General features: G+C 41.5%; 3 protein-coding genes across 3 annotated transcripts; 2 read left to right on the forward strand and 1 right to left on the reverse strand.

Moving 5' to 3' along the window:
- Nucleotides 1-1443: 1443 nt before the first annotated feature.
- LOC311053532 (transitional endoplasmic reticulum ATPase-like) lies at nt 1444-3861 on the reverse strand (the record flags this gene model as incomplete). The annotated part of the gene is made up of 1 exon (XM_084069129.1): nt 1444-3861. The coding sequence occupies one exon, from the start codon at nt 3859-3861 to the stop codon at nt 1444-1446; it is 2418 nt and encodes an 805-aa protein (XP_083925255.1).
- Nucleotides 3862-8163: 4302 nt separating this feature from the next.
- Nucleotides 8164-16187, forward strand: LOC311053541 (inositol monophosphatase 1-like). Its single transcript, XM_084069144.1, has 9 exons — nt 8164-8249; nt 8574-8637; nt 9333-9466; nt 9690-9794; nt 11809-11854; nt 11953-12061; nt 13268-13376; nt 14494-14645; nt 15204-16187. The coding sequence occupies exons 2-9, from the start codon at nt 8578-8580 to the stop codon at nt 15356-15358; spliced, it is 870 nt and encodes a 289-aa protein (XP_083925270.1). The 5' UTR covers nt 8164-8249; nt 8574-8577; the 3' UTR covers nt 15359-16187.
- Nucleotides 16188-17028: 841 nt separating this feature from the next.
- On the forward strand, nt 17029-23099 carry prim1 (DNA primase subunit 1). The gene is made up of 13 exons (XM_084069832.1): nt 17029-17256; nt 18252-18409; nt 18839-18945; nt 19078-19151; nt 19315-19451; nt 19974-20032; nt 20492-20601; nt 21346-21437; nt 21545-21677; nt 22083-22152; nt 22251-22375; nt 22537-22635; nt 22727-23099. The coding sequence occupies exons 1-13, from the start codon at nt 17145-17147 to the stop codon at nt 22744-22746; spliced, it is 1296 nt and encodes a 431-aa protein (XP_083925958.1). The 5' UTR covers nt 17029-17144; the 3' UTR covers nt 22747-23099.
- The last annotated feature ends 350 nt before the right edge of the window (nt 23100-23449 follow it).

Below are 23449 nucleotides of genomic sequence, written 5' to 3' on the forward strand. Positions count from 1 at the left end.
ATTGATCGTCCTTTGGGAATAGCCAGGAGTTTAATTTCTTTTTGGTTAGTCCTTTACTTTGAAAGAAAAACAGGTGGGCTATGACGTCCGTAATGTTGGATGCAACGTCCACTACATCAGACGCACCAACTTGGGAGAGTTCTGGTATGGATAAAACTTCATCCGGAGCATTGTTTTGTATTTCAATCGCCCTCTCAGCACCTATTGCACAAGTGTTTGCTCTGGGGGGTGCATTAGGTTTATGAGCCTCCCCGACAATCCTTGCCTAAATGAGAGTCTGAGGACAGTGGGTGTCATTTGGTTTCCGTGTTGATCTTGTTATTGTTTGGTATTGTCAAATACCAAACAATAACAAGATCAACGCGGACGGTGGAGCGTGCTCCGACCATGAACCAGCCATTAACACCAGCTATACTGGCCTGGTGAATGAGTGCTGCTAACAAGTGGCTTCTCCTTGACTGTGTGTCCAAAGTCCCAAACCTGCTAGGCTGGATACTGGTTCAAACCCTCAACGTCCTCAAAACTTCAACGTCTGAGGTGGCTCGAAACATTACCACCAAATAGATTAGCACACGGGAGTACACTGGTGTGCAGATTTTATTTAGTGTCCTTATTTGGTATTGTAAGGCCATCCCATAATAAATATTTTTTTTTTCCAGAATTGTAGCCTACTGTTGATTCTCTTAATGTTTTTATTTCACACTGCTCTTTTTACACACTTAATCGTTTTTTTTTTCTGTTCTTTCATTAGACTTTAAAAAAATGTTTTTGCTTCAATACATTTTAAAGTTAAATTTTATAATTAGAAGTGAAAGGCAGTCGGATCAGGCTGAAACCTTGACCAAATATGGAGTCGTGGATGACAGACGCCATAAGTTTTACCCAACCTTTTTTATTATTTGTTTATCTGAAAACCCAACACCTCAAGCCGGAGGCGTCGCTACTGGGAATCGAACTCCGGTCTCTGCAGAGATGGATGGGTGATTGTTTACCGCTACGACAAACAGATGTAAAAAAAAAAATAACTCATTCATTAGTGGGCTCAATCTAAGCAGAGAGCCCAGTTAGTTTAGTTTCTCACGATTCTCACGTTTGTCTCCTTCGGGGAATAGTCAGAACTTTCACTATCTCTTTGATATATTCTATACTTTTTGAAATCTTTAACTTTTATTTAGAACATTTTAATAGTCCTGTATGATTGATGCAACGTCCGCCATCAAGAGATCGTCCCCTCGCTGTTCCTCCCAGAACAGTACCCATCCATCTGTTATGTGTGGTTAGACAGGAGATGACCAATCTTGGCAACTGATATACAGGTATATCAAATATTTTTTCTGTTTATTGGCTAAGTGGCTAAATGCTTTCGCCACCTGAGTCCTATGTAGAACATGTTTTTTTTTTACATGTGTGATCAAAGTATACTCTCATAAGTAAAGTATATGCTTATCCGTAAAGGTCGTCATCGTTCTCTGCATTGAAGACTGGGCCACTACCAGTGCCACTTGACGTCTGGTCTGGACCACTGCCCCCTGTAGCATTGTCGGGAAACCTGAAGGAGGCGAAACCACGACTCTGCTGCAGCGTCTGTGCGAACATTGCATATTTGCGGATGTCGTTGTCACTGACGGAGCGACGAGCAAATCGCATGGCCTCCTCAAAGTGGTCCTTCCTGAGCTCGGGCACAGGGTCGCTCTCCTCTACTTCCATAGCTGATGGGTGTGTCTCCCTCTCCTTCTCTCTGCGAATCTCATTCTCAATGCTCTCTCTGATGGCCAGCTTACACGCCCGCTGGCAGATCTCTGTGAGATCGGCTCCAGAGAAGCCGTTGGTCATCTTGGCCAGGAAGTCGATGTCCACATCCTTGCTGAGGGGGCTCTTGCGAAGGGTGGCCTTGAAGATATTGATCCTGCTCTTTTCATCAGGTAGGGGAATGTAGATGAGCTGGTCCAGACGGCCAGGTCTCAGGATGGCGGGGTCGATGATGTCAGGTCTGTTGGTGGCTCCAATGATGAAGACGTTCTTCTTGCTGGTCATGCCGTCCATCTCCGTGAGCATCTGGTTGATGACACGATCTGCTGATCCACTACCTCCCACGCTGGCACCGCGTGACTTGGCTACCGAGTCCAGTTCATCGAAGAACAGGACACAAGGGGCCGCCTGCCGAGCCTTGTCAAAGATTTCTCTCACGTTGGCCTCAGACTCTCCAAACCACATAGTGAGCAGCTCAGGTCCTTTGATGGAGATGAAGTTAGCCTGGCATTCGTTAGCAATGGCCTTGGCCAGCAGGGTCTTACCACAACCGGGTGGGCCGTAGAACAGCACACCCTTTGATGGGGTCATGCCGAACTTCAGGAACTTGTCTGGGTGTTCCACTGGATACTGTACCAGCTCCTGTAGCTCCCTCTTGACATCACCCAAACCGCCAATGTCTTCCCAGCTGACATTGGGAACCTCGACCACTGTCTCCCTCAGTGCTGATGGGTTGCTCTGGGTCAGGGCCCACTTGAAGTCATCCATGGTGACAGCCAGGGAATTCAGGAGTTCAGCGTCAATGGTGTCATCCTCCAGGTCAATCAGGTCCATCTTCTTTCTGATAGCCTGTAGAGCTGCCTCAGAGCAGAGAGCAGCCAGATCTGCACCCACGTGTCCATGGGTCTCATTGGCCACCCGTTCAATGTCAACATCATCGGCCAGCTTCATGTTCTTGGTGTGAATCTGGAGGATCTCCAGTCTGCCTGTTGAATCAGGGATTCCAATGTCCAACTCCCTATCAAAACGTCCATATCTCCTAAGAGCCGTGTCAATGCTGTTGGGCCTGTTGGTTGCAGCCATGACGATGACATGAGTTCTCTGCTTCAAACCGTCCATCAGGGTGAGGAGCTGAGACACAATACGCCTCTCCACTTCTCCGTGAGTCTTATCTCTCTTGGGGGCGATGGAATCAAGCTCATCAATGAAGATGATGGCTGGGGCATTCTTCTCTGCTTCCTCGAAGGCCTTTCTCAAGTTACTCTCACTTTCTCCAGCCATCTTACTCATGATTTCAGGACCATTAATAAGGAAAAAGAAGACTCCGGTTTCATTTGCAACAGCTCTAGCCATAAGGGTCTTTCCTGTTCCAGGGGGTCCATACAGAAGGATACCACGTGGTGGCTTGACTCCAATTGCCTTGAACAGCGCAGGGTGTCTAAGAGGCAGCTCCACCATCTCTTTGATCAGTGCCAGCTGCTTCCTCACTCCTCCAATGTCATCATAGCCAATCTCATTCAGGGACTCCTCCTCATCTTCTCTCTTGATGGGTTCCCCTTCACAGTGGATGACAGTTTCCTGGGCCACAATGCAGTAGGGTGAGGGATCAGTCTCTACCACTTTGAACTCCACGGCACGCATGCCACCCCTGACCAGGAGGATGTCGCCTTTGTGAATGGGCCTGAAAGATTCGTGGAAGTATGGTTTGAGGTAGGGCTCAAACAGGTCTCCAGTAATGCCCTCTACAGTGTCATCGATCGGGAGAACATGGATTCTTTTCCCATATTTCACATTGGGAAGTGGATGAACGCTGATGACATCCCCCAGACGGACTCTTAGATTGCTGCGGACAACCCTGCTCATGCGGACCCTTTCATCAGAACAGGTGTCTTCGGAGAGAACAATGCACAAAGTCTCCCTCCTTTTCTTTCCCTTCAGCATCACTGTGTCTCCGCGAAACAGCTGCAGCTCATCCATCTTGGTCTGAGAGAGGGAGACCACGCTATTGTCATCAGTGACAGCTTCATCAACGATCAGCCTGTTTGGCCTGTTCTTCTTTTTCAGAATGGCAGTGGAAAGATGATCATCTTTTGATTCTGCTACTGAGGCCATGGTTGTCTTCTACTAATTAATTTATAGATAGAAATGAATAGTTTTTAAAAAATCTAGCTAAATGTCTGCAAAGCAAAGAAATCCTTCTCTGACAATTTCTAGGTTTTGATCTCTCACCCTGACAAAGTCCGCAATCAGAACCTTTCAATCCTTCTACAGCATCTTATATACTGCAGACTGGCCGAGGGTCTGACGTCACACACAATACAAACTGTTGCTAGGTTGCAGGTGACTTAGCAACTGTTTCTATTGTTTGTGACCCTAGCAATATTGCACTGTAGAAATACTAGTAAAAGTCCAGAATTAAAAATGTACTTGAGTAAAAGTACAAAAGTATTGGTACCAAAAGTAGAAAGTACTCATTATGCAGAATGTCCCATTTCACAAGTTTTCAAATGTATAAAAATCTTTTGAAAATAGCAGATCTACATGCTCACTATGCGACGCATTGTGAGCTTGTAGATCGGCTATTTTCAAATGGCCGAAATGTATATAGGGCTGTAGTGGTTAATGTATGTTTTGTAATAATAATCAAAATCTACAAAGTAACTAGTAACTGACGTTTTCAAATATTGTGGAGTAGTAAAAGTATAATATTTGCCTATGAGATGTAGTGGAGTAGAAGTAATAGTACTGAGAATTGGTTACTCCAGTAAAGTAAAAAATACAAAAGAAAATTACTTAAGTACAGTACTTGAGTAAATGTACTTATATTGTTCCTTTAAAACTGAGAGTTTCCGATCCCTTCCCAGTCCCCAGTGCACAACAGGCCCCATCTACATCAACATCAGCCCCGAAGCCCAGCCCTGAGTTTGCCCAGAAGGTCTCTCGCCCTCCTCCACCACCCACTTGATGGCTTCCTGTCGCAGTGCCATGAAAGAAATTAAGGGACGTTGTCTTAGAATTCTCTTTAACTTCCGCCACGAGGACACATGTATGTTCAACAAACTGGTCTGTGACCAGGGTATCTAGGTCTATCAACCTACTGTATTTAGGTATGCAGACTTTATATCCTCAATTAATGCCCACAGACACCCCCTCTTTGTGATTTTGATCAAATAGAACTGTTTCTGCGAGTTAACAAAGGAAGAGGTGGAACCATACAGCTCTTACAAGATGGTTAAGATGGTATCTGGCTGCTCCCGCTCAACCAGTGAACAAAAGCTAATCTGGGCCTTTGCTTCCCCCTCCAAATGATCATAAAGGAAGTGAGCCTTCCCTCTCTCAGTCATATGCCTGTTCCTCAAGCATGACTCTACATTCTCTATCGCAGTGATTCTCAACCTAATTTCCAGGCACCCCCATATGATTCAAAATACTAGAGGTTCGGCCCTCACATCTAGAGATCGGGCTGCTTTGCGGCCCTCACAGCTACGTTGCACCAGTGATCCAACTGATATGGCCATATTTGGAGATCTCTATCTGTCAGTCCATGTACCTTTTTATGGGCATATATGGAGATCTCTGTATCTGTCAGTCCTTGTCCCGTTTATGACCATATATGCTGACTGATGATTTGTTAGGGCCTGATGCCATGATGACACATTGAGGTTAGACAACATCCTATTGCTTCCACTTCCACTTACACGTACACTCTCGGAGTTACAGACCCGTAAGGGTCCATGTGGACCCCTGGTGGTCCCCGAACCTCGCATTGAGAACCAGTTCTCTATCCATACATGAATTGATATAGGTCAAGTTTGGATCTGGAACCCGAGAACAGGGGAAATTTCCTCTCTTTGAATGTAGACAAAACATTTGTTGTGGTGCAAGCAAGTTTGGTGAAGCCGAATTTCTGCTGGGGGGGGGTAACCCTCCAGAATTACTACTGGTAAAAGGAGTAATAGTACTTGTATCTAAACCTAGCGTAGAACCAAAGGTCCCTCCAATTCCTGTTCCTCATTGCAACTCCTCCGTTTTACTGCTAAATGACACAAAAAGCGGAAAACACAAGGAAAACAAACAATCGGGTCCAGTTGCTGTCACGGCTGCTCGTGATTGGTCTATTGCGGCAATCTAAGAGCCTTCTTCTGTTGTCCAGCTCCAGCCACTGTTTTCTATTTCAACAAAATAAAATAAAGCCAGAATACATGAAAAATAGTCTGTTCAGCTGAAATGAAAACATTTTTTTTTTTCCCTCACTTTTAGATCACGATCTGTGGTCATTATTGGGACCCTAGTTAAAAATAGATCGCAAACATTTACATAAATCATTTTTTGGGCATCCTTTTTATCGAAGTCCAAACACTGTGATTACATCAGCAGGTCTGGAACAATTTCATAGGCTATCCTTGTTTAAAACGGGGAAATTAAGCAGAGAGAGCCTCATTTAATGCAATAGTTTTGCAGTTATTGAAACTATTCTATTAAAAGTGTATGACTTGGACAGAAGTAGATAGATTACCATTTTGTGTGTGTGTGGGTGCGTTCAAGAGAGAGTTAATTTGTTCTGAATTCTGAGTGACCTGCCTGATAATGCGCAATTATATAGAACACACACACACACACACACACACACACACACACACACACACACACACACACACACACACACACACACACACACACACACACACACACAGTTAGTTGTAACTAAGCAGAACTGTGAGGTCTTGGTTTGTTCTGCGCTCTGGATGTTAAGTGCATGCATGTGCTCCACGTGCGCTGCACGCTCACTTCATTCACTCCTGTCGTGACACAGTGACCTCATGAGCATCCACACGACAGGAAAACCAGATGCTCACAACCTTGACGGAGTTCAAGAAATAAAAACCCACACTGACGCAAATACAATAGCCCCACACAGAAAGAAATACATTGCGTTTCAAAATGTACAAAGGGAAAATTATGCTGGAAAACTAGCTTTTCTACTAACCGCTTTAAAATACTATTCCGTTGCTTATGTAAAAATCTCTTAACTTTTAGTTTAAATAAAATGAATTGTAATCTCTAAGGTGTCCCTTTTGGCTTTAACAATATTTAAAAATGTCTTTAACAATATATAAATATTATGTAACAATATTTATATATGTTTTCATGATATATAAATATTCTTCTATCTGTCTGTAAAGACGAGGAGGTGAGAGTTATCTAACTTGTATTTTAGAAAAACATTGGTGTCAGTTTGTCTCTCCTCCTCCCTTGGGTTTCCTGCACTCCAACCAGCCAATCAGGCTAAAGCACCGCTCGCACCGACAACCAATCACCGAACATGAAACAGGCATGTATAGGACATGGACCATGCAGCGGGCTTGTGTGTGTGTGTGTGTGTGTGTGTGTGTGTGTGTGTGTGTGTGTGTGTGTGTGTGTGTGTGTGTGTGTGTGTGTGTGTGTGTGTGTGTGTGTGTGTGTGTGTGTGTGTGTGTGTGTGTGTGTGTGTGTGCTCTACAGCTACAGTTACTGTCTTATATCATAAGACTGATACAGAAGTTGTTTCTGTAGGACATACATTTGATGTTTTTTTTTTAAATATATAAATCTCTATGGGACAGCATTCTGTTTGATGATGATTTAACCACTCAGACCCCAGCATCCCTATTCTGGGGGGGAACATTTACAACGATCTACAAAGTCACAAAGCATCTCGTTGCGACACTTTGTGACTCTGTAGATCGACTATTTCTGTTGAAGACATTTGGTGTAGATGAACGCACACATTTGGTGTAAAAGAACGCACCATAGGTTCATACATTTGGGATTTGTAGATGAACGCACACATTTGGTGTAAAAGAACACACCATAGGTTCATAAATTTGGGATTTGTAGTGCGCTCCCCATCAGTTATTACACTGGCCCGGGGCGCAGTCCAAAGAAAGAGAAAAGAAAGAGAAAAGAGAAAAAACATAGAACAAGTCAACGAAGATTAGACTAGGACAACAAGAACTCAGTCACACTGTCTGTCAGTCACAACAGGAGAGAGTAGAAACACACGCACACGCGTGAGCACACACACACACACACACACACACACACGCGTATCCGCACACACACACAGACATATCTGCTTTCTCACTGGAGCGCTCGTTCTTGCTTTTCTCTTTCTCTCTCGCTCTCACACACACACACACACATGTGCAGACATACAGTATACTGTACTCGCATTCACACACACGCACACTTAGACAACCCACAGAACACAAAACAACAAGTGAACCTAGGAATCTTATACAGTGGACCAATGCAGTGCAATTGAACTCAGGTCTGTTTTACTAAGACTAGAGGGTCTAAGTGGTTAATTTCTCACTCGAGGTAAAACTCAGGGAGGAGCCTGGTGGACGCGCAGCGCTCCAATTGGTGCACTGCTGGGAGGGGGGCGTGGTCTGGCTGCAGAGCAGCAAGTATAAAGTTGTGTGAAGTAAACAGTCCAGAAGAGCTGACATCACATACAGGTAAAACCTCTTCTGATTATTATTATTATCATCATCACTGTTATTGAACATATTATCTTTGTCTGTCTGTCTGTCTGTCTGTGTGTGTGTGTGTGTGTGTGTGTGTGTGTGTGTGTGTGTGTGTGTGTGTGTGTGTGTGTGTGTGTGTGTGTGTGTGTGTGTGTGTGTGTGTGTGTGTGTGTGTGTGTGTGTGTGTGTGTGTGTGTGTGTGTGTGTGTGTGTGTGATTGAACATGAACATGAACATATTGATTGTTATTGACCAGGATGAACATATTGGTTGTTATTGAACATGTTTGCCATGGTTATGTTTGGGGTTTTGCAGCATCATGGCTCAGTGGACAGAATGTTTACAGTTTGGGATTCGTCTCGCCAGAGAAGCCAGTCAGGTATGAATGATCTGTCTGTCTGTCTGTCTGTCTGTCTGTCTATGTCTATGTCTATGTCTATGTCTATGTCTATGTCTGTGTGTCTGTCTGTCTGTCTGTCTGTCTGTCTATGTCTGTCTGGCTGTCTCTCTTTGTCTTTAAAGACTTGTGAGTTGTGTCACTCGATTCCTAAATTGGAGCTACTTAGCCCCGCCCCCTATTCTGTTTTTAAAAATATATATTTACAGCTGAAAACAATATCTTACGGGTGAGTGCTCCACCCCTCCCTACGTGGACAAAGATGCGAGGGCCCTGTCATCTTACAGCTTTAATTATTATTATCATTGTTGTTATTGTAGGTGGTGTTATTATTATTATATGTATTATTATTATCATTGTTGTTATTGTAGGTGGTGTTATTATTATTATATGTATTGTTATTATCATTGTTGTTATTGTAGGTGGTGTTATTATTATTATATGTATTATTATTATCATTGTTGTTATTGTAGGTGGTGTTATTATTATTATATGTATTATTATTATTATTGTTGTTATTGTAGGTGGTGTTATTATTATTATATGTATTATTATTATCATTGTTGTTATTGTAGGTGGTGTTGTTATTATTATATGTATTGTTATTATCATTGTTGTTATTGTAGGTGGTGTTATTATCATTATATGTATTATTATTATCATTGTTGTTATTGTAGGTGGTGTTGGAGGCGTTCCAGAAGGAGAAGGATGTGATGTTGAAGAGTTCTCCTGCTGACCTGGTGACTGAGACAGACCAGGCCGTAGAGAAACTCATTATGTCCTCTATCAGAGATACCTACCCTGAACACAGGTACCTTTCTGTCTGTCTGTCTGTCTGCCTTCCTGCCTGACTGCCTGCCTGTCTGTCTGTCTGTCTGTCTGTCTGCCTGCCTGTCTGTCTGTCTGTCAGCCCGCCTGTCTGTGAGTCATGGCAAAAATAACAGAACGTCACCTGAGTGAAGAGGAAGTCAGCAGAGTGAACAGGATGTGTCTTACTTGTTTCTTGGTTTGGTGTCTGACCTTTGACCCATCAGGTTCATAGGGGAGGAGTCTGTAGTGGTCGGGGAGCCGGTGGTTCTGACTGACAGCCCCACCTGGATCATTGACCCCATCGACGGAACCGTCAACTTTGTTCACAGGTTAGAACACACTTCACATTTAGCATTATTATTATCTATATATGACTACATTCCCCTTGTCCTAGGACTTCCGGGTAATTCTGGTAAGTTATTTGTTTCTGCTATGTTCTAGCACACCACTTCTCCAATTTCATACACATTTCATTTCCATAAATCGGTCATGCCTGTCGCCTTTGGACAGTGTATTTGTGTACTTTAAATGTTCAGTATGCATTTGTGTTCCTTATTTGGCCCATATTTTTGCCTCAGTAAGTAACAACTTAACACATGTGGTTAACATGATACTATTTCCGGGGCCGTGAAAAAACATTGAGTGTGAACTGGCTCAACAAATGGAGTTTCAATGCATTATAAAGGAATATAAAGCTTTATAATTAGGTGCACATATTTGTGCAGCTCGCTGTGATGCGTGTGTATGGTAAATACAACCACAATACAATTGAAAACTAGGCTTTCATCAGTGTGTTCAAAATAGTTGACCAGCGGTAGTCCTAATGTCATGCTTATGATCATTGAAATGCACAGCCACTGAATAATCTCTATCGTTTCTGCGTATAGAGCTTTTATGTTCACTTATCCGTAGTTTTAATTTTCTGGAGGTTTTTCCCACATAAACTAAACCACAAGGACAACGCAACATGTACACACCATGAGTGGATGCACACGTAATGGCACTTTTAATCGGAAAAACCTTGCTTAAATGAGGGTGGCGAAAGTGGCAGTTGTGCACAATGTAACAACACTTGCAAAACGGATATATCAGTTTTGCAAGTGTTGCAGACAGGTTACTGGACTTTTGAGAAAGTCTGCCCGAGGTTTGTTAAGTGCCATGTCGTATGCTTTTTTAATCCACTCAGCTGGGTAACCACACTGTATGAACCTAGCTGTCATATTGTCAGCTTTTTGGATATAGTCCTCAGTTGAGGTACATACTCTCCATAGTCTGAAGAACTGACTTTTAGGAAGCCCTCTCTTGAGTGGTGTGGGATGGAAACTGCTTGCCAATAATAAAGTGTTCTTGTCCGTTTCTTTCAGGGGTGGTAAATAGGGTGCTGTTGTCTTTAATGACCCACATGTCAAGAAAATGAACCTTGTGCGCACATTATATTCCATAGTGAATTGTAGGTTGCTGTTAAAGCTATTCAATAGGTGGTAAAAAAAAGTCTTGCAATTCATCAACAGACTTTGATATAGACAGAATACATCATCAATATAACTATGCCATTTCAAGATCTTGGGCAGGTGTGCATTTTGTTCTGGGTTAAAAACATATTTTTTCTCAAAGAAACCAACATACAGGTTTGCATAGTTTGCACAAATGGAGCCCATACTTTTACCAGACACCTGTAAATAAAAATCGCCATTGAAATTAAAGTAATTATTTTTCATGAACCAATTAGTAAGGTCAATGATGACCACCAGTACAACCACAGTCTTCTACTGTTGGCCATGGGAGCGGACCAGTATACAGTGAAAGGATTATCCACACTCTCTTGAGTACTTTATGTTCTTTTTATTGGAGATTTGCACAGTAGCAGCAGTCTACCTAGAGAAATGGACGCGTTTTGGCACGTCAACCTTCCTCAGCGTTTCAAACGGTTTGAAACGCTGAGGAAGGCCGACGTGCAGAAACGCGTCCGATCTATAAAAAAAAAAAACGTTTTTATGGCCTTATGGAAACTACTCAAGAGAGTGTGGATAATCCTTTCACTGTATATCGTCAAGAATCTGCACCCAGTTCAATTGTAAGAGACTACACCTCAAGACTCCCTTGAGTTGAGCGTGCCTTCTCTTGACAGACTTAATCCGGTAGAAGAGTTGCCTTGAGCTGACCAGTATAACCACCGCCTTCTACTGATGGTCACTGAGCAGTTGGATCAGTTTAGTGCTTTGCTCAAGGGCAAATCATTGGTCCCATCAATTCATCATTCACATCAAAAAATCAGTAAATGAATAGATACTACAATAAAATAAAAGTTAACATGCTTGTGTTTTCATCTGATTCTGATCTCAGGTTTCCTTTCGTAGCGATATCTATTGCCTTCGCTGTCAACAAACAGGTATACACAATACTACACACAGTATTACCCAATACTACTGCACGTAATACTACCATGGTACACAACGGTAGTTGACGGTATTGTGTTGCGTTCTTCAGGTGGAGTTTGGCATTGTGTACAGCTGTGTTGAAGATAAAATGTACTCCGCTCAGAGAGGAAGAGGAGCGTTTCTCAACGGAGTCCCTCTACAAGTATCTGCACAGAAAGGTACTGTATCTATCTATCCGTGTGTGTGTGGTCAGGGAGATGTGAATCTGTGAATCACTCATTCAATGAATAAAGTACCAGGAAAACGGTACCGTAGTATTAGGTGTGTGGTCCGATTGGATGGATCTTAAAGATCTATGGCTGCCATCGCAAATTACAGTTGAAGTGGGCGGCGTCTGATTATACAACTGTTGCGCTTAACAACCACGTCATCACAGACCCGCTAAATTAATGCATGCACGCGAGAGCCTCCATTCTAGGAATGAAGCGACCCCACAGTGCACAACACTGGACCAGTCTGAGCCTGCAAGGAAAACTGGCTTTCCCTCCTTTTGCAATCCTCTCACTGTCACACTTACTCTGTCCTCTTAAATAACACCATTGGATCAGACATTCTTATTTTCACCATGAAAGCCTGTTTACAAGTATTACTGTTTAATCTGGCAACTTAGCATCGGAACATGCCCCACACTGTATCCTACACCCAGCCCTGTGTGACAAAGAGACAGTTGCACACATCCTAAATGGTTCAAAGGACTGTCCATTGACCAGATATGACCGCCTGGTGGATCTGGTCTCAGATAACATCAGAGAAGGACAGGAAAGGACAACAAAAATGTATTAACACAGTACTGTAAAATCGGACCGGTTTATACACAATGGCACAGATATTGTGTTCATTAATGAAATTAGAAGAAAAAAAAACACTTATTCACAGTAATTTTTTAAATAGGCTGCCCATTTTGTCTTTATAAGGACACTTGTTTTACATCCAAACTTATGAAATATCAGCCTTTGGTAGAACGCCTTAGGATATAATAATCTGTCAATTTATTGTCCTTCTGTTTGGGAGTGTGATACTGGTAAATCATCAATGTGTTATCTCCCCTGGCCCCCGCCCCCCCCCTCTGCGTATTAATAAGTATGTGCATCCAGTTTTATCTGGTTTGACCTTAATGTAATCTTCTCCTGATCAGTGTTTGGATCTATTATGTAGCCTATGCGCTTCTTGTGCCGATCCAAATAAAATAATTTAAATGTATGTGTGTGTGTGTGTGTGTGTGTGTGTGTGTGTGTGTGTGTGTGTGTGTGTGTGTGTGTGTGTGTGTGTGTGTGTGTGTGTGTGTGTGTGTGTGTGTGTGTGTGTGTGTGTGTGTGTCTGTGTGTGTGTGTGTGTGTGTGTGTGTGTGTGTGTGTGTGTAATAGACATCCACCAGTGTGTGGTGGTGACAGAGATCGGATCAGAGAGAGATGATTTGTCTCTGTCAACTATGACCTCCAACATCTACAGACTGTTGAAACTACCTGTTCATGGGTAAGATAACACTACAAATACTATACAGTAATACTACTGTTTATCACGATACAAATACTACAGTAATACTGCTGTTTATCACAGTACGAATACTACAGTAATACTGGTGTTTATCACAATACAAATTCTACAGTACTGTTGATCACAATACAAATTCTACAGTACTGTTGATCACAATACAAATTCTACAGTAATACTGCTGTTTATCACAATACAAATACCACAGTAATACTGCTGTTTATCACAATATAAATACCACAGTAATACTGCTGTTTATCACAATACAAATACCACAGTAATACTGCTGTTTATCACAATATAAATACCACAGTAATACTGCTGTTTATCACAATATAAATACCACAGTAATACTGCTGTTTATCACAATACAAATACCACAGTAATACTGCTGTTTATCACAATATAAATACCACAGTAATACTGCTGTTTATCACAATACAAATACTACAGTAATACTGCTGTTTATAAAATACAAAATAAAACTACTACAGTCAGTATACAGTATACAGTATACAGTATTACAACACATTGCTATTACACATTAGAACACATTACTACATATTTCCACACTTTACTAAACATTACTAAATGTGTTTTTTTGATGGATTGAATACTTTATTAGCAGGCTTGTTAACAATACAGTAGTACCGTCTGGTTATGCTAAAGGCTTAACACAAAACGCCCCAGGGAAGGGGGCTTGTTTCCATTGTGGTCCATTGTACTCAATTCATCAGTAATACGTATCGTCTCTATCGGGTGGAAACCTCATATGTCTAAAACTATTACTTTTCAGGATTCAAAAGTGGCTAGCTTCACAAAAATAGCAAAGGATCGATAAGTGGAAGTGGATCTGCTAGTTTTTGATGCTTTTGTGTGACGCTGTAGTATGATAAAGTAGGGTGTTAATTTGCAAAACGTTAGAATATGGAGATAAGAGGTTTCAGCGTGTGTGTGTGTGTGTGTGTGTGTGTGTGCGTGTGTGTGTGTGTGTGTGTGTGTGTGTGTGTGTGTGTGTGTGTGTGTGTGTGTGTGTGTGTGTGTGTGTGTGTGTGTGTGTGTGTGTGTGTGTGTGTGTGCGTGCGTGCGTGTGTAACAGGGTGCGTGCGGTGGGGACAGCGGCGGTGGACATGTGCCTCATAGCGACAGGAGGAGCAGACGTGTATTATCACATCGGGATGCACTGCTGGGACATCGCCGCCTCGACGCTCATCGTCTCTGAGGCTGGAGGCGTCGTCATGGATACCGACGGTACACACAACACATCAATCATCATCATCACCACCACCACCACCCTACACATGCTGGAGTCAGTCAGTCAACCTGCTTCAACAGCCAGTGAACCAGTCAGTCAGCCAGCCGGTCAGTCAGCCAGCCAGTCAGTAGTCTCTCGAGCCAGACTGTTGACTTACACAAACAAATGCTTCCGTCATGCAGTCTGTGCAAAGGAAAGGAAGTGATGAAAACGGTCCGGGAGTAAAACATATGTCCCGTCTCCTCCCCGCTTCCGTTTCGTCTTTGCAGTCGCTTACATTTGTCCTGCTGTAAATCGAATTAGTCGAAGCACAATATATCAGAAATGGGAATTCAAAAATATGTTTTAAAGATGTGTATAGCATATCTTTTCAGATGACTGCTTCCTTTGTCTGCTTTCGAGAGGTGTAGTTCCAGACTCTATATAGCATGCGGAGATTGTGGAATAGTTGTCTGGCTACGCAAGACTAGTCAGTCTGTGAACCAGTCAGTCAGTCAGTCAGTAACCAGTCATTAAACAGTTATTAAACACTCTGTACTGTGTCGCCTCTCCAGGTTCTCAGTTTGACATGATGTCCAGGAAGGTCATTGCTGCCAGCTCTGCAGCCGTTGCCAATCGCGTTGCACAAGTGGTCCAGGCTTTTCCTTGTCGTCGCGACGATGAGGATCCATCCATCAATCACAAACTCATATTACAGAATGGACATTAAAGGGACATTTGATCTGTTTAGTAGTAGAATTCAAATCAGTTTAACCACGTTACACGTAATAGCTGATCTACAATGTCACAACACGTTGTATCTGCTTTTCTTTAAAAAAAAAGAAAAGTGGTTTTATATATTTCTCAATGCTTCTTTTTTTCTCTCTCATGTTTTCTTTTATTTGCTGTTATCCTCCTGTCTTTAATCTTTAATTTTAACCTATTCTTTGAAGCACATTGAACTGCACTTGGTGTATGAAATGTGCTATATAAATAAACTTTGATTGATTGATTGTCAAACAATCTTGGAAAAATGTCAACAAAAATCTTGGATGAGGATCCCCAGCACAAAATCTTGGGGGTCCACGGCCACATATTAACTAAAAAAATGACAACCACAGATCTAAACTACTCGTTCAACCTCCACATCATCTAGTAGTCACTTGTACACATTGTGAAACCAAATTGTCATTTGAACAAATTAAAAATAATGGGGCACATTCATGCAAATATTTCTAGATCGGCTTTTAAAGACAAATGCTGTTGTCCTTTAGACTATTATTTAGTCTGTTTATTTGTCTTAGTTTCTGCAATAATGCATGGTTTCATTTGATGTTTTATTGTGTTTATCTATGATTATATGCTCTCTCTTTTACTGTGTTTTGTGTTTTTAACCGGATTGACCATGTTCTTTTAGCCCTATTCCCCCTATCCCTCAAAAAGGCCTTGCCGTTTGGGATGGCACAATTGTATATAAGAATTTGTTCTTAATTTGTTCTGCCTCGTTAAAGCCTCACTATGTAGCTTTTGTTATATTAATAAAATGTCATTTTGTCCAATCTGTACAGTAGAGTATGTTTATACAATATAACGTGTACAATTGGGGTTGTTGTATTTTGTCCCTTTTAGTTTTTTACTGAATGCAAAGTCCTTGAGCCAGTAAGTTGCCTCCTGATCTGCTGAATGACTCATAAATACTAACTATTTGGTAATAGTAGCAGTATAGTGATAGTGTGTAGTTCCATGTTTGAGTGAGTATAAACCCATAATGCTCCAGAATCCATCAGTGAGACTTTATAAGTATCCCCCTGATGATGATATCACAGAAAAGTATTAATGTTCCTTACATGTATACGTTGATGCCAATACTTTCATACTTTTACTCAAGTAAATGTTATGTTTATTGTGTTTATCTATGATCATAAGTAAAGTAAAGTAAAGTAAGTAAAACATTTGAGTACTTCTTCCACCACTGTCTACGTTGTGTTTGTTATATGCACAATAAAAGAAAATAAAGTATAATGTCTGTAATGTTTGTGAGTGGCCACGTGGTGGCAGCGTCTCACATATCCTGATGGAATCTACAACATGAAGAAGAACAAACCTAGAAATAACATACATATCAAGGATAAGTCAGTGACGTCACAAACAATCTCTTTCTCTCTCGACCGCTGGACGACTATTCACTTATCAGCTATTTTTCTGTTTCTTGTTTGGTTCGCGTATAAATATACAAGTTATGTGCAAAGGATAAAAGTTAACTGTAAATACAAGGTTTGTGCAAAGGAAAAAAGGGAACCCCAAATTAGCCGGACGATAACAATCGTCGCTTGGTGACGATGTCACGGGCAAGACCTTGTCTAACCGGATGTTGACTCGTTTTTCAGACTTTTCGCGCGCTCGAGGCATAAACATTGAACAACACAACGATCTGACAGCGGCGTTCAGATCATTTCCTCACAACATCTGATCAGTCATTTCTTACCAGATCATAAGCAGCCACACTGTTAGACATCATGCCGGTTAATGCAGATTATGATCAAGCCTCTCTGCCGGATCTGTTGCCTCTGTACTACCGGCGGCTGTTCCCGTTCTCACAGTACTACCGCTGGCTCAACTATGGAGGAGGTGAGTGCGGTGGTGGAAAAAGTACTCAAATGTTTTACTTAAGTATTAGCCGAAAATAGCAGATCTACAAGCTCTCAACGCCTCACGCTGCGAGGTGTTGAGAGCTTGTAGATCTGCTATTTTTTGTATCGGCTATTTTTTGTAAGTATCAATACTGCAATGTAGAAATACTGTTGTTACAAGTAAAAGTCCGGAATAATACATTTAACTTGAGTAAAATGTATTACTTTTACTAAAAGTACAACAGTATATTGGTGTCAAAATGTAGTTAAAGTACCAAAATTGAAAGTACTCATTATGCAGAATGTAACACGTTTTCAAATGCATAAAATGTATACATATCTTTTGAAAATAGCAGATGTAGCTCCGCTAAAATAGCTTGTTGATTGTCTATGGCCAAAATGTAGATAGGGCTGAAGCGGCTATTGTATGTTTTGTAATAACACATTTTCATGTCAAAGACCCTCAAACGTTTTAATTTCAAGGACCCCCATTATTCTGAGCGTGTACACATGGATGTTGGAAAGTACAGTTCAATACAAGGTCTGCTAAGCAAAGAATATAGCAGATCTATTAGCTCAACTGTTCCTAATTTAGCTGGTGACCCCCTGGAATCCACTCAATGACCCCAGACCCCACGTTGAGAACCACTGAGTTATGGTAAATGAGTATACAAAAATATATGATCATAAGAAAGCTGGGCAACTAAGGAATCTAGCTAGTGGGTGGGTAGTGGCTAAAACTAAACTGGCCTAATATGTCTTAACTCATGTTTGGAAGAGCAATATTTACAAAATAAAGTTTTGTGAATCGTGATAATAGATGCCGGTACTGTACTTTGACTGAACTCAAGATTCAAAATGGTATTAGTCTGACGGGTACTGTCACCAAATCCACTAACTTTATAGTCCTTTTATGAGCCTTCAATCTCAAGATCACAACCAGTTAACCTTAGTGACAGGCTACATTATGAATTTTCCTTTTCCAAACTTCAGTGTACAAGAACTACTTCCAGAATCGAGAGTTCTGCTTCACGCTGAAAGATGACATCTACGTGCGTTACCAGTCCTTCAGCACACAGGGCGACCTGGAGAAGGAGATGCAGAAGATGAACCCGTACAAGATCGACCTCGGAGCTGTCTACAGTCACAGGGTGAATGCGTGCTTTATCCCATCGTTTCCATGGTCCTCTCCTGTCACTTTATTTTTCTTGCTGTCCAAGCATGTACGCATGTTTGGGTAACGGCCAGCGGGATCCGAACCTGGGTCTCCCCCGTCCAGGAAGGGATGCTAAAATCAAACGTCTTAACCACTATCCTAAAGTGGAATCCCCCTTAGCCGTGGGCAGGGCTCCAGACTGACTTTTTAGTTGGTTGCAACTTTATGCGCCTAACTTTTCCATATGCACGCACACATACACTGAACTGCACTGGTGCGACCAATGACATTTTTACCAATGACCTTGCCCTTCAGGTCACAGATGGGGCTTAAAGGCAATAGGCATGCATGATTTGGACAAATCACACTGAATGCATAATGTTTAGAATATAGATGCTGACGTAGTCTCTGTTCTCACCCACAGCCCAATCAACACAACACTGTGAAGTCTGGTACCTTCCACGCTCAGGAGAGAGAGCTGGTCTTTGATATTGACATGACAGATTACGACGATGTCAGAAGCTGCTGCAGGTAACTGAACAATTAGTGTTTATCTGAGAGAACAAAGACAAGAGTTTGTACAATGACACGCGCGCACACACACACACACACACACTGATATTAAAAGGAGAGAAGCAATGCCATGCAATATTTCCATTTCAGTGCTGCAGACATTTGTTCCAAGTGCTGGACCCTGATGACTATCGCGATCCGTATACTTGATAGAGCTCTTCGAGGCAAGTTAAAAGAAACAATACTTTTGCCTTTGTTTTGATATCGAGCTGAGCATCTGGCTTGCGTCAGCTCATCTTTCATGGATTTAAATTGTCACCATGGTGTGTAACTGTAATAATAGCATGGAAGGGAAGTGTAATAACTTAACATTTTGCAATATTCCAGATGACTTTGGTTTCCGACACTGCCTGTGGGTGTACTCGGGCAGAAGAGGAGTTCATTGCTGGGTGTGTGATGAAGCCGCCAGGAAGCTGTCCGTGGCGGGACGCTCCGCTGTGGCAGAGTACCTCACCCTGGTGAAGGTGACTACCTTTCATACCTCCTCACAACGGATCTGTAAAAACAGCGGCCCTCAAACTGTTTCATGTCAAGGACCCTCAAAAATACAACCCATTTGAGTTGTTAAAAGGATTTTAGAATATGACAAAATATTACAAATATTCCCTCCCAAACACATTTTGCTGGGAACCCCCTGGATTCCCCTCAAGGACCCTGGGGTTCCCCAGATCCCACTTTTAGAACCACTGCTGTAAATAACTTGTCAAAGCAGCTTTTAAGCCCTGGGTACAGGGCTTTTTTGTGAAGTGCTGTCTTCGCTCAACGCTGTCTTCGCTCAACGTTTGCCTATTTTTGCCAAATGTTCGCCTATTATGACATGCCCAGAATAGGGACCTTAGGGGTCATGATGTGATTAGGGCACATTTATTCAGTCAACACTTCTTTTCAGTTGACGTTGTCATTTTTTATCAAGCAACAGATATATTAAGCTTTAGTTGTCATGAAGAAGCTGATGTTTCTTTTCATGTGTGATTGCGGTTGTGTAGGGTGGTGCAGATAATGTGAGGAAAGTAGTGCTGACAGATCCAATGCATCCTTTCATCAAGTAAGTAATCTCATGATTTGTATGTATGTACAGTATGTATTTAGGTATGCATATATGAACGTATGCATGACACTGTCTGCAATGGCCCAATACACTGTATTGTCATCAAATCACAGCACAAGGCTATGAATCTTCACATGCTGTAATCTCCAGTTCGATATCTGACACACAGTGAAACTTGGTGGTCAAAGAGGTCATTTAGTGATTAAAACATTGTTTTACATAACATCTGAACTATCAATTTGTCGAATAATGTGTGGAACAATGAGGATTGCATTTGAGCTCAGCTCAGCTATGTATACCTCTATGGTTGTTTAAGGATGCAATTACGGTCATCAGGATTTGTTTTCATCAAGTTGCTTTTATTGACATATCTCATAACAATCAGAATAATAATATCTCAATGAGGCATTAGTGCCATGTGTGGCTGAACACTCTATTTCCTTGTAATCTCAACAGAGAATCACTGGTGACGGTGGAACGCTACTTTTCTCAATATGCGCTGCATGGACAAGACATATTGGGCAGCAAGGAATCGGCAGAGAAAGTGCTGGCACTTGTGCCTGAAGATATCCTTTCTTAAATAATAATGTTATGCTCAACACTTTTTACACAACATTTCGTCTCCTGTCCGGGGTGGTGTAGAGATAAAACACTTGGCCACCATCGCAGAGGCCCAGGTTTGTGTGCCAGAAGTGAACTTGGCATCACCAAGTTATAGCATGTATCATAGAAATAAGGCTATAATTAGTTAATTAGAAGAAATAAGGTTCTAATCCCCACTTATCCCTTTTCAGATCCGATCCGAGGTGCACCTCTCCTACTCCTACCTTTCCCAGTCTCACTGTATCTAGCTGAAATAAAGTATTACAAAATCACAAAAGATTATCTTAAAAAGGACAAAGTTGGACTAAGTTGAAAGATAGCAATTTAACCCATTAAGACCTGAGGGCCGATTCTACAAATGTGTTTCTCAAACTGTTTTACGTGCCAAGGACCGCGTGCCCCCATCTGAAAATGTTTTGTTTTGTATTCAAAGTTTTTCAAACACTTTCAAGATTTTTCAAAACTGCTAGTTTTGAAGAGCCAACGCTAACATCTAAAATGACACAGATGCTTTCCCAGCTTTAGTGGGTTAATCAATTTCATTTATTGGCGAGGAAAAATAACAGATTGGTCATATAATAAATTTAATGTTTTCTTGTTTTTAATTGTGCTAACCTAACAAAGAGACAAAGCGCACAGAATTGTTATTGTACAGGAACATTTGCTACGTTGACTGGATCTAATCTTAACCTTAACCAAGTCCTTACATGTCAGAAAGGATCTGCTCCAGTATTTCCAGAGTGAGAAGAACCCTGATAAGCGTTGGGGAAGGCTCGCAGCTCACGCCCAACGCAAAGGGGTAGATAAACACATGTGTGTCACAGTCGCAATTAATTTATCCTTTTATTTGTTCAATGATTATAGCATAAACATGCAGCATGAACGCTATAATTCTTCCTCTTTCAGGCTACTGTCAAGAAGGGCCAGCACTTTGATAAAGAGATCATGCTGCAGTACTGTTACCCACGACTTGATGTGAACGTCAGCAAAGGGGTGAACCATTTACTGAAGAGTCCTTTCAGTGTGCACCCCAAGACAGGTGAGCACAGTGGTCCTTTAACCACATGAGCCCGAGGTACAAGATGGTCTTTCTCTTTGCGTCTTGTGTAGTACATGTATATAAGAGTAGAATTATTTTTTGTTCGGTTCCTCAGATATTGTAGCGGCATTAGTAAGAAAAAAGAACGGTATACACAACAAGAATAAAAGGGATAATTAAGGCAGTTATGACCATGATGTTCTTGATTATAACTAGGTTATCGGACCCTAGAGTCCCTCTTGGGGCGAACATTTGGCGAAAATCACATCGTATAGAGCACTGGGGGATCCCGGTCGACTAAGTATAGGGTTTCAGTCATTAATGAAGGTCCTGGTTGTATGGCTGTTGTAGCTGTAACAAATGGCTGACCCTGGCTGTCTCTTGTGTTGCTTACCTTTTGGCCAGGACGCATATCTGTTCCCATTGACCTAAAAGAATTAGAGACGTTTGATCCCTTCGCTGTGCCCACTATCAGGTAAGCTATAATTCAAGTGTCTTGTGTCGCTTTTTTGTGCAATGCATAAGTATGTGTTGTGATGTTCACCGTAGCTGATTTCGTTAACTTTTTCACAGTCATATCTGTGAGGAGCTAGATCGACCGAGGATAGACGGCGAGGAAGAGGAGGAGGAGGAGGAAGAGGAGGACACCAAGGAGAAAGAAATCGAAATGGATGCAACCGAGAAACGGAAGATCAGAGGTGCAACAGAGTCTTCCATTTGACTTAAATATTTATACTTTACATGTGTGGTTATACCTTGTAATAAACTGTCTTTATCCCCAACAATGCTGGGTGGGAGCTTCTCACAGGGATGGATTAACAGTTTGTGTCTACTCACAAAGGGTTTACTGTTCTTACAGATTACAAAAGAACAAGCCTGGCCAAGTATGTGAAATGCTTTGATCAGTTTCTGGAAGGACTGGCCCGTTCACGCAAAGGAGAGCTTCTTAGAAAAAGTGGTAAGTATTAGTTTAGCTTTTTTTGTTTTATTTTTTTATTTGTTTTGTATTTGTACTTTATTAATGTTTATTTAATTTTTCTTTTGTACAGATCTTCAGAAGGACTTCTGAACTGGACAACTGACCATCAGAATGCTATGCAGCTCCCAGTAACACAAATTGTACTACCGTATGGACAGATTAGGCAAACTGATTCTAACGGATCATTTAATTTAATTCTGTGGTGGAGAGGCTTTTTTTATTGCATTTTCCAATTTATGTGTTTTTGTATAATGCTGCTACACCCAAAGTGATTGGCTAATCTGAAACAAAAACTCAAATAATCTAATCTTATTTTCCTTATCTTTATAATGTTGTAGTATACATATGGTTATTTCATATTGTTTTTCTCTATTTTGGGTCTATATGTTCTATTGTACAGTCTTACATTAACCAGTTTGCAAAAATAAAACCGCTTTATACAACTTTGTCATATCTTTTTAAGGTTATGGCTTTGAATGCAAAACATGACCAATTCTTGTTTATTTCTGTAAGAGGAAGAAAGTCGTCAGAGGGGACATGGTTATGGACCCTGGCCACTAATAGTTTTTTTATTTTTTTATTTAGCCATGTAATGTATTATCTGTACAGTGTCTACAAAAGAAATGTATAAACTAGTGGTTCTGAAAGGGGCAAAATGAGTTAATATAAATTAGCTTAAAAAGAAATCTATCGACTTCAACCCTATTGAAACATTTTCAACACATCTTCTCTTATGATGGTCACTGCCACTGTGGCACATGTTTTCAGATGGTCAAATATATTAATGTGGGGA

This window comes from Gymnoscopelus microlampas (assembly GCF_963454915.1).
Source record: "Gymnoscopelus microlampas genome assembly, chromosome: 10".
NCBI classification, from domain to species: domain Eukaryota; kingdom Metazoa; phylum Chordata; class Actinopteri; order Myctophiformes; family Myctophidae; genus Gymnoscopelus; species Gymnoscopelus microlampas.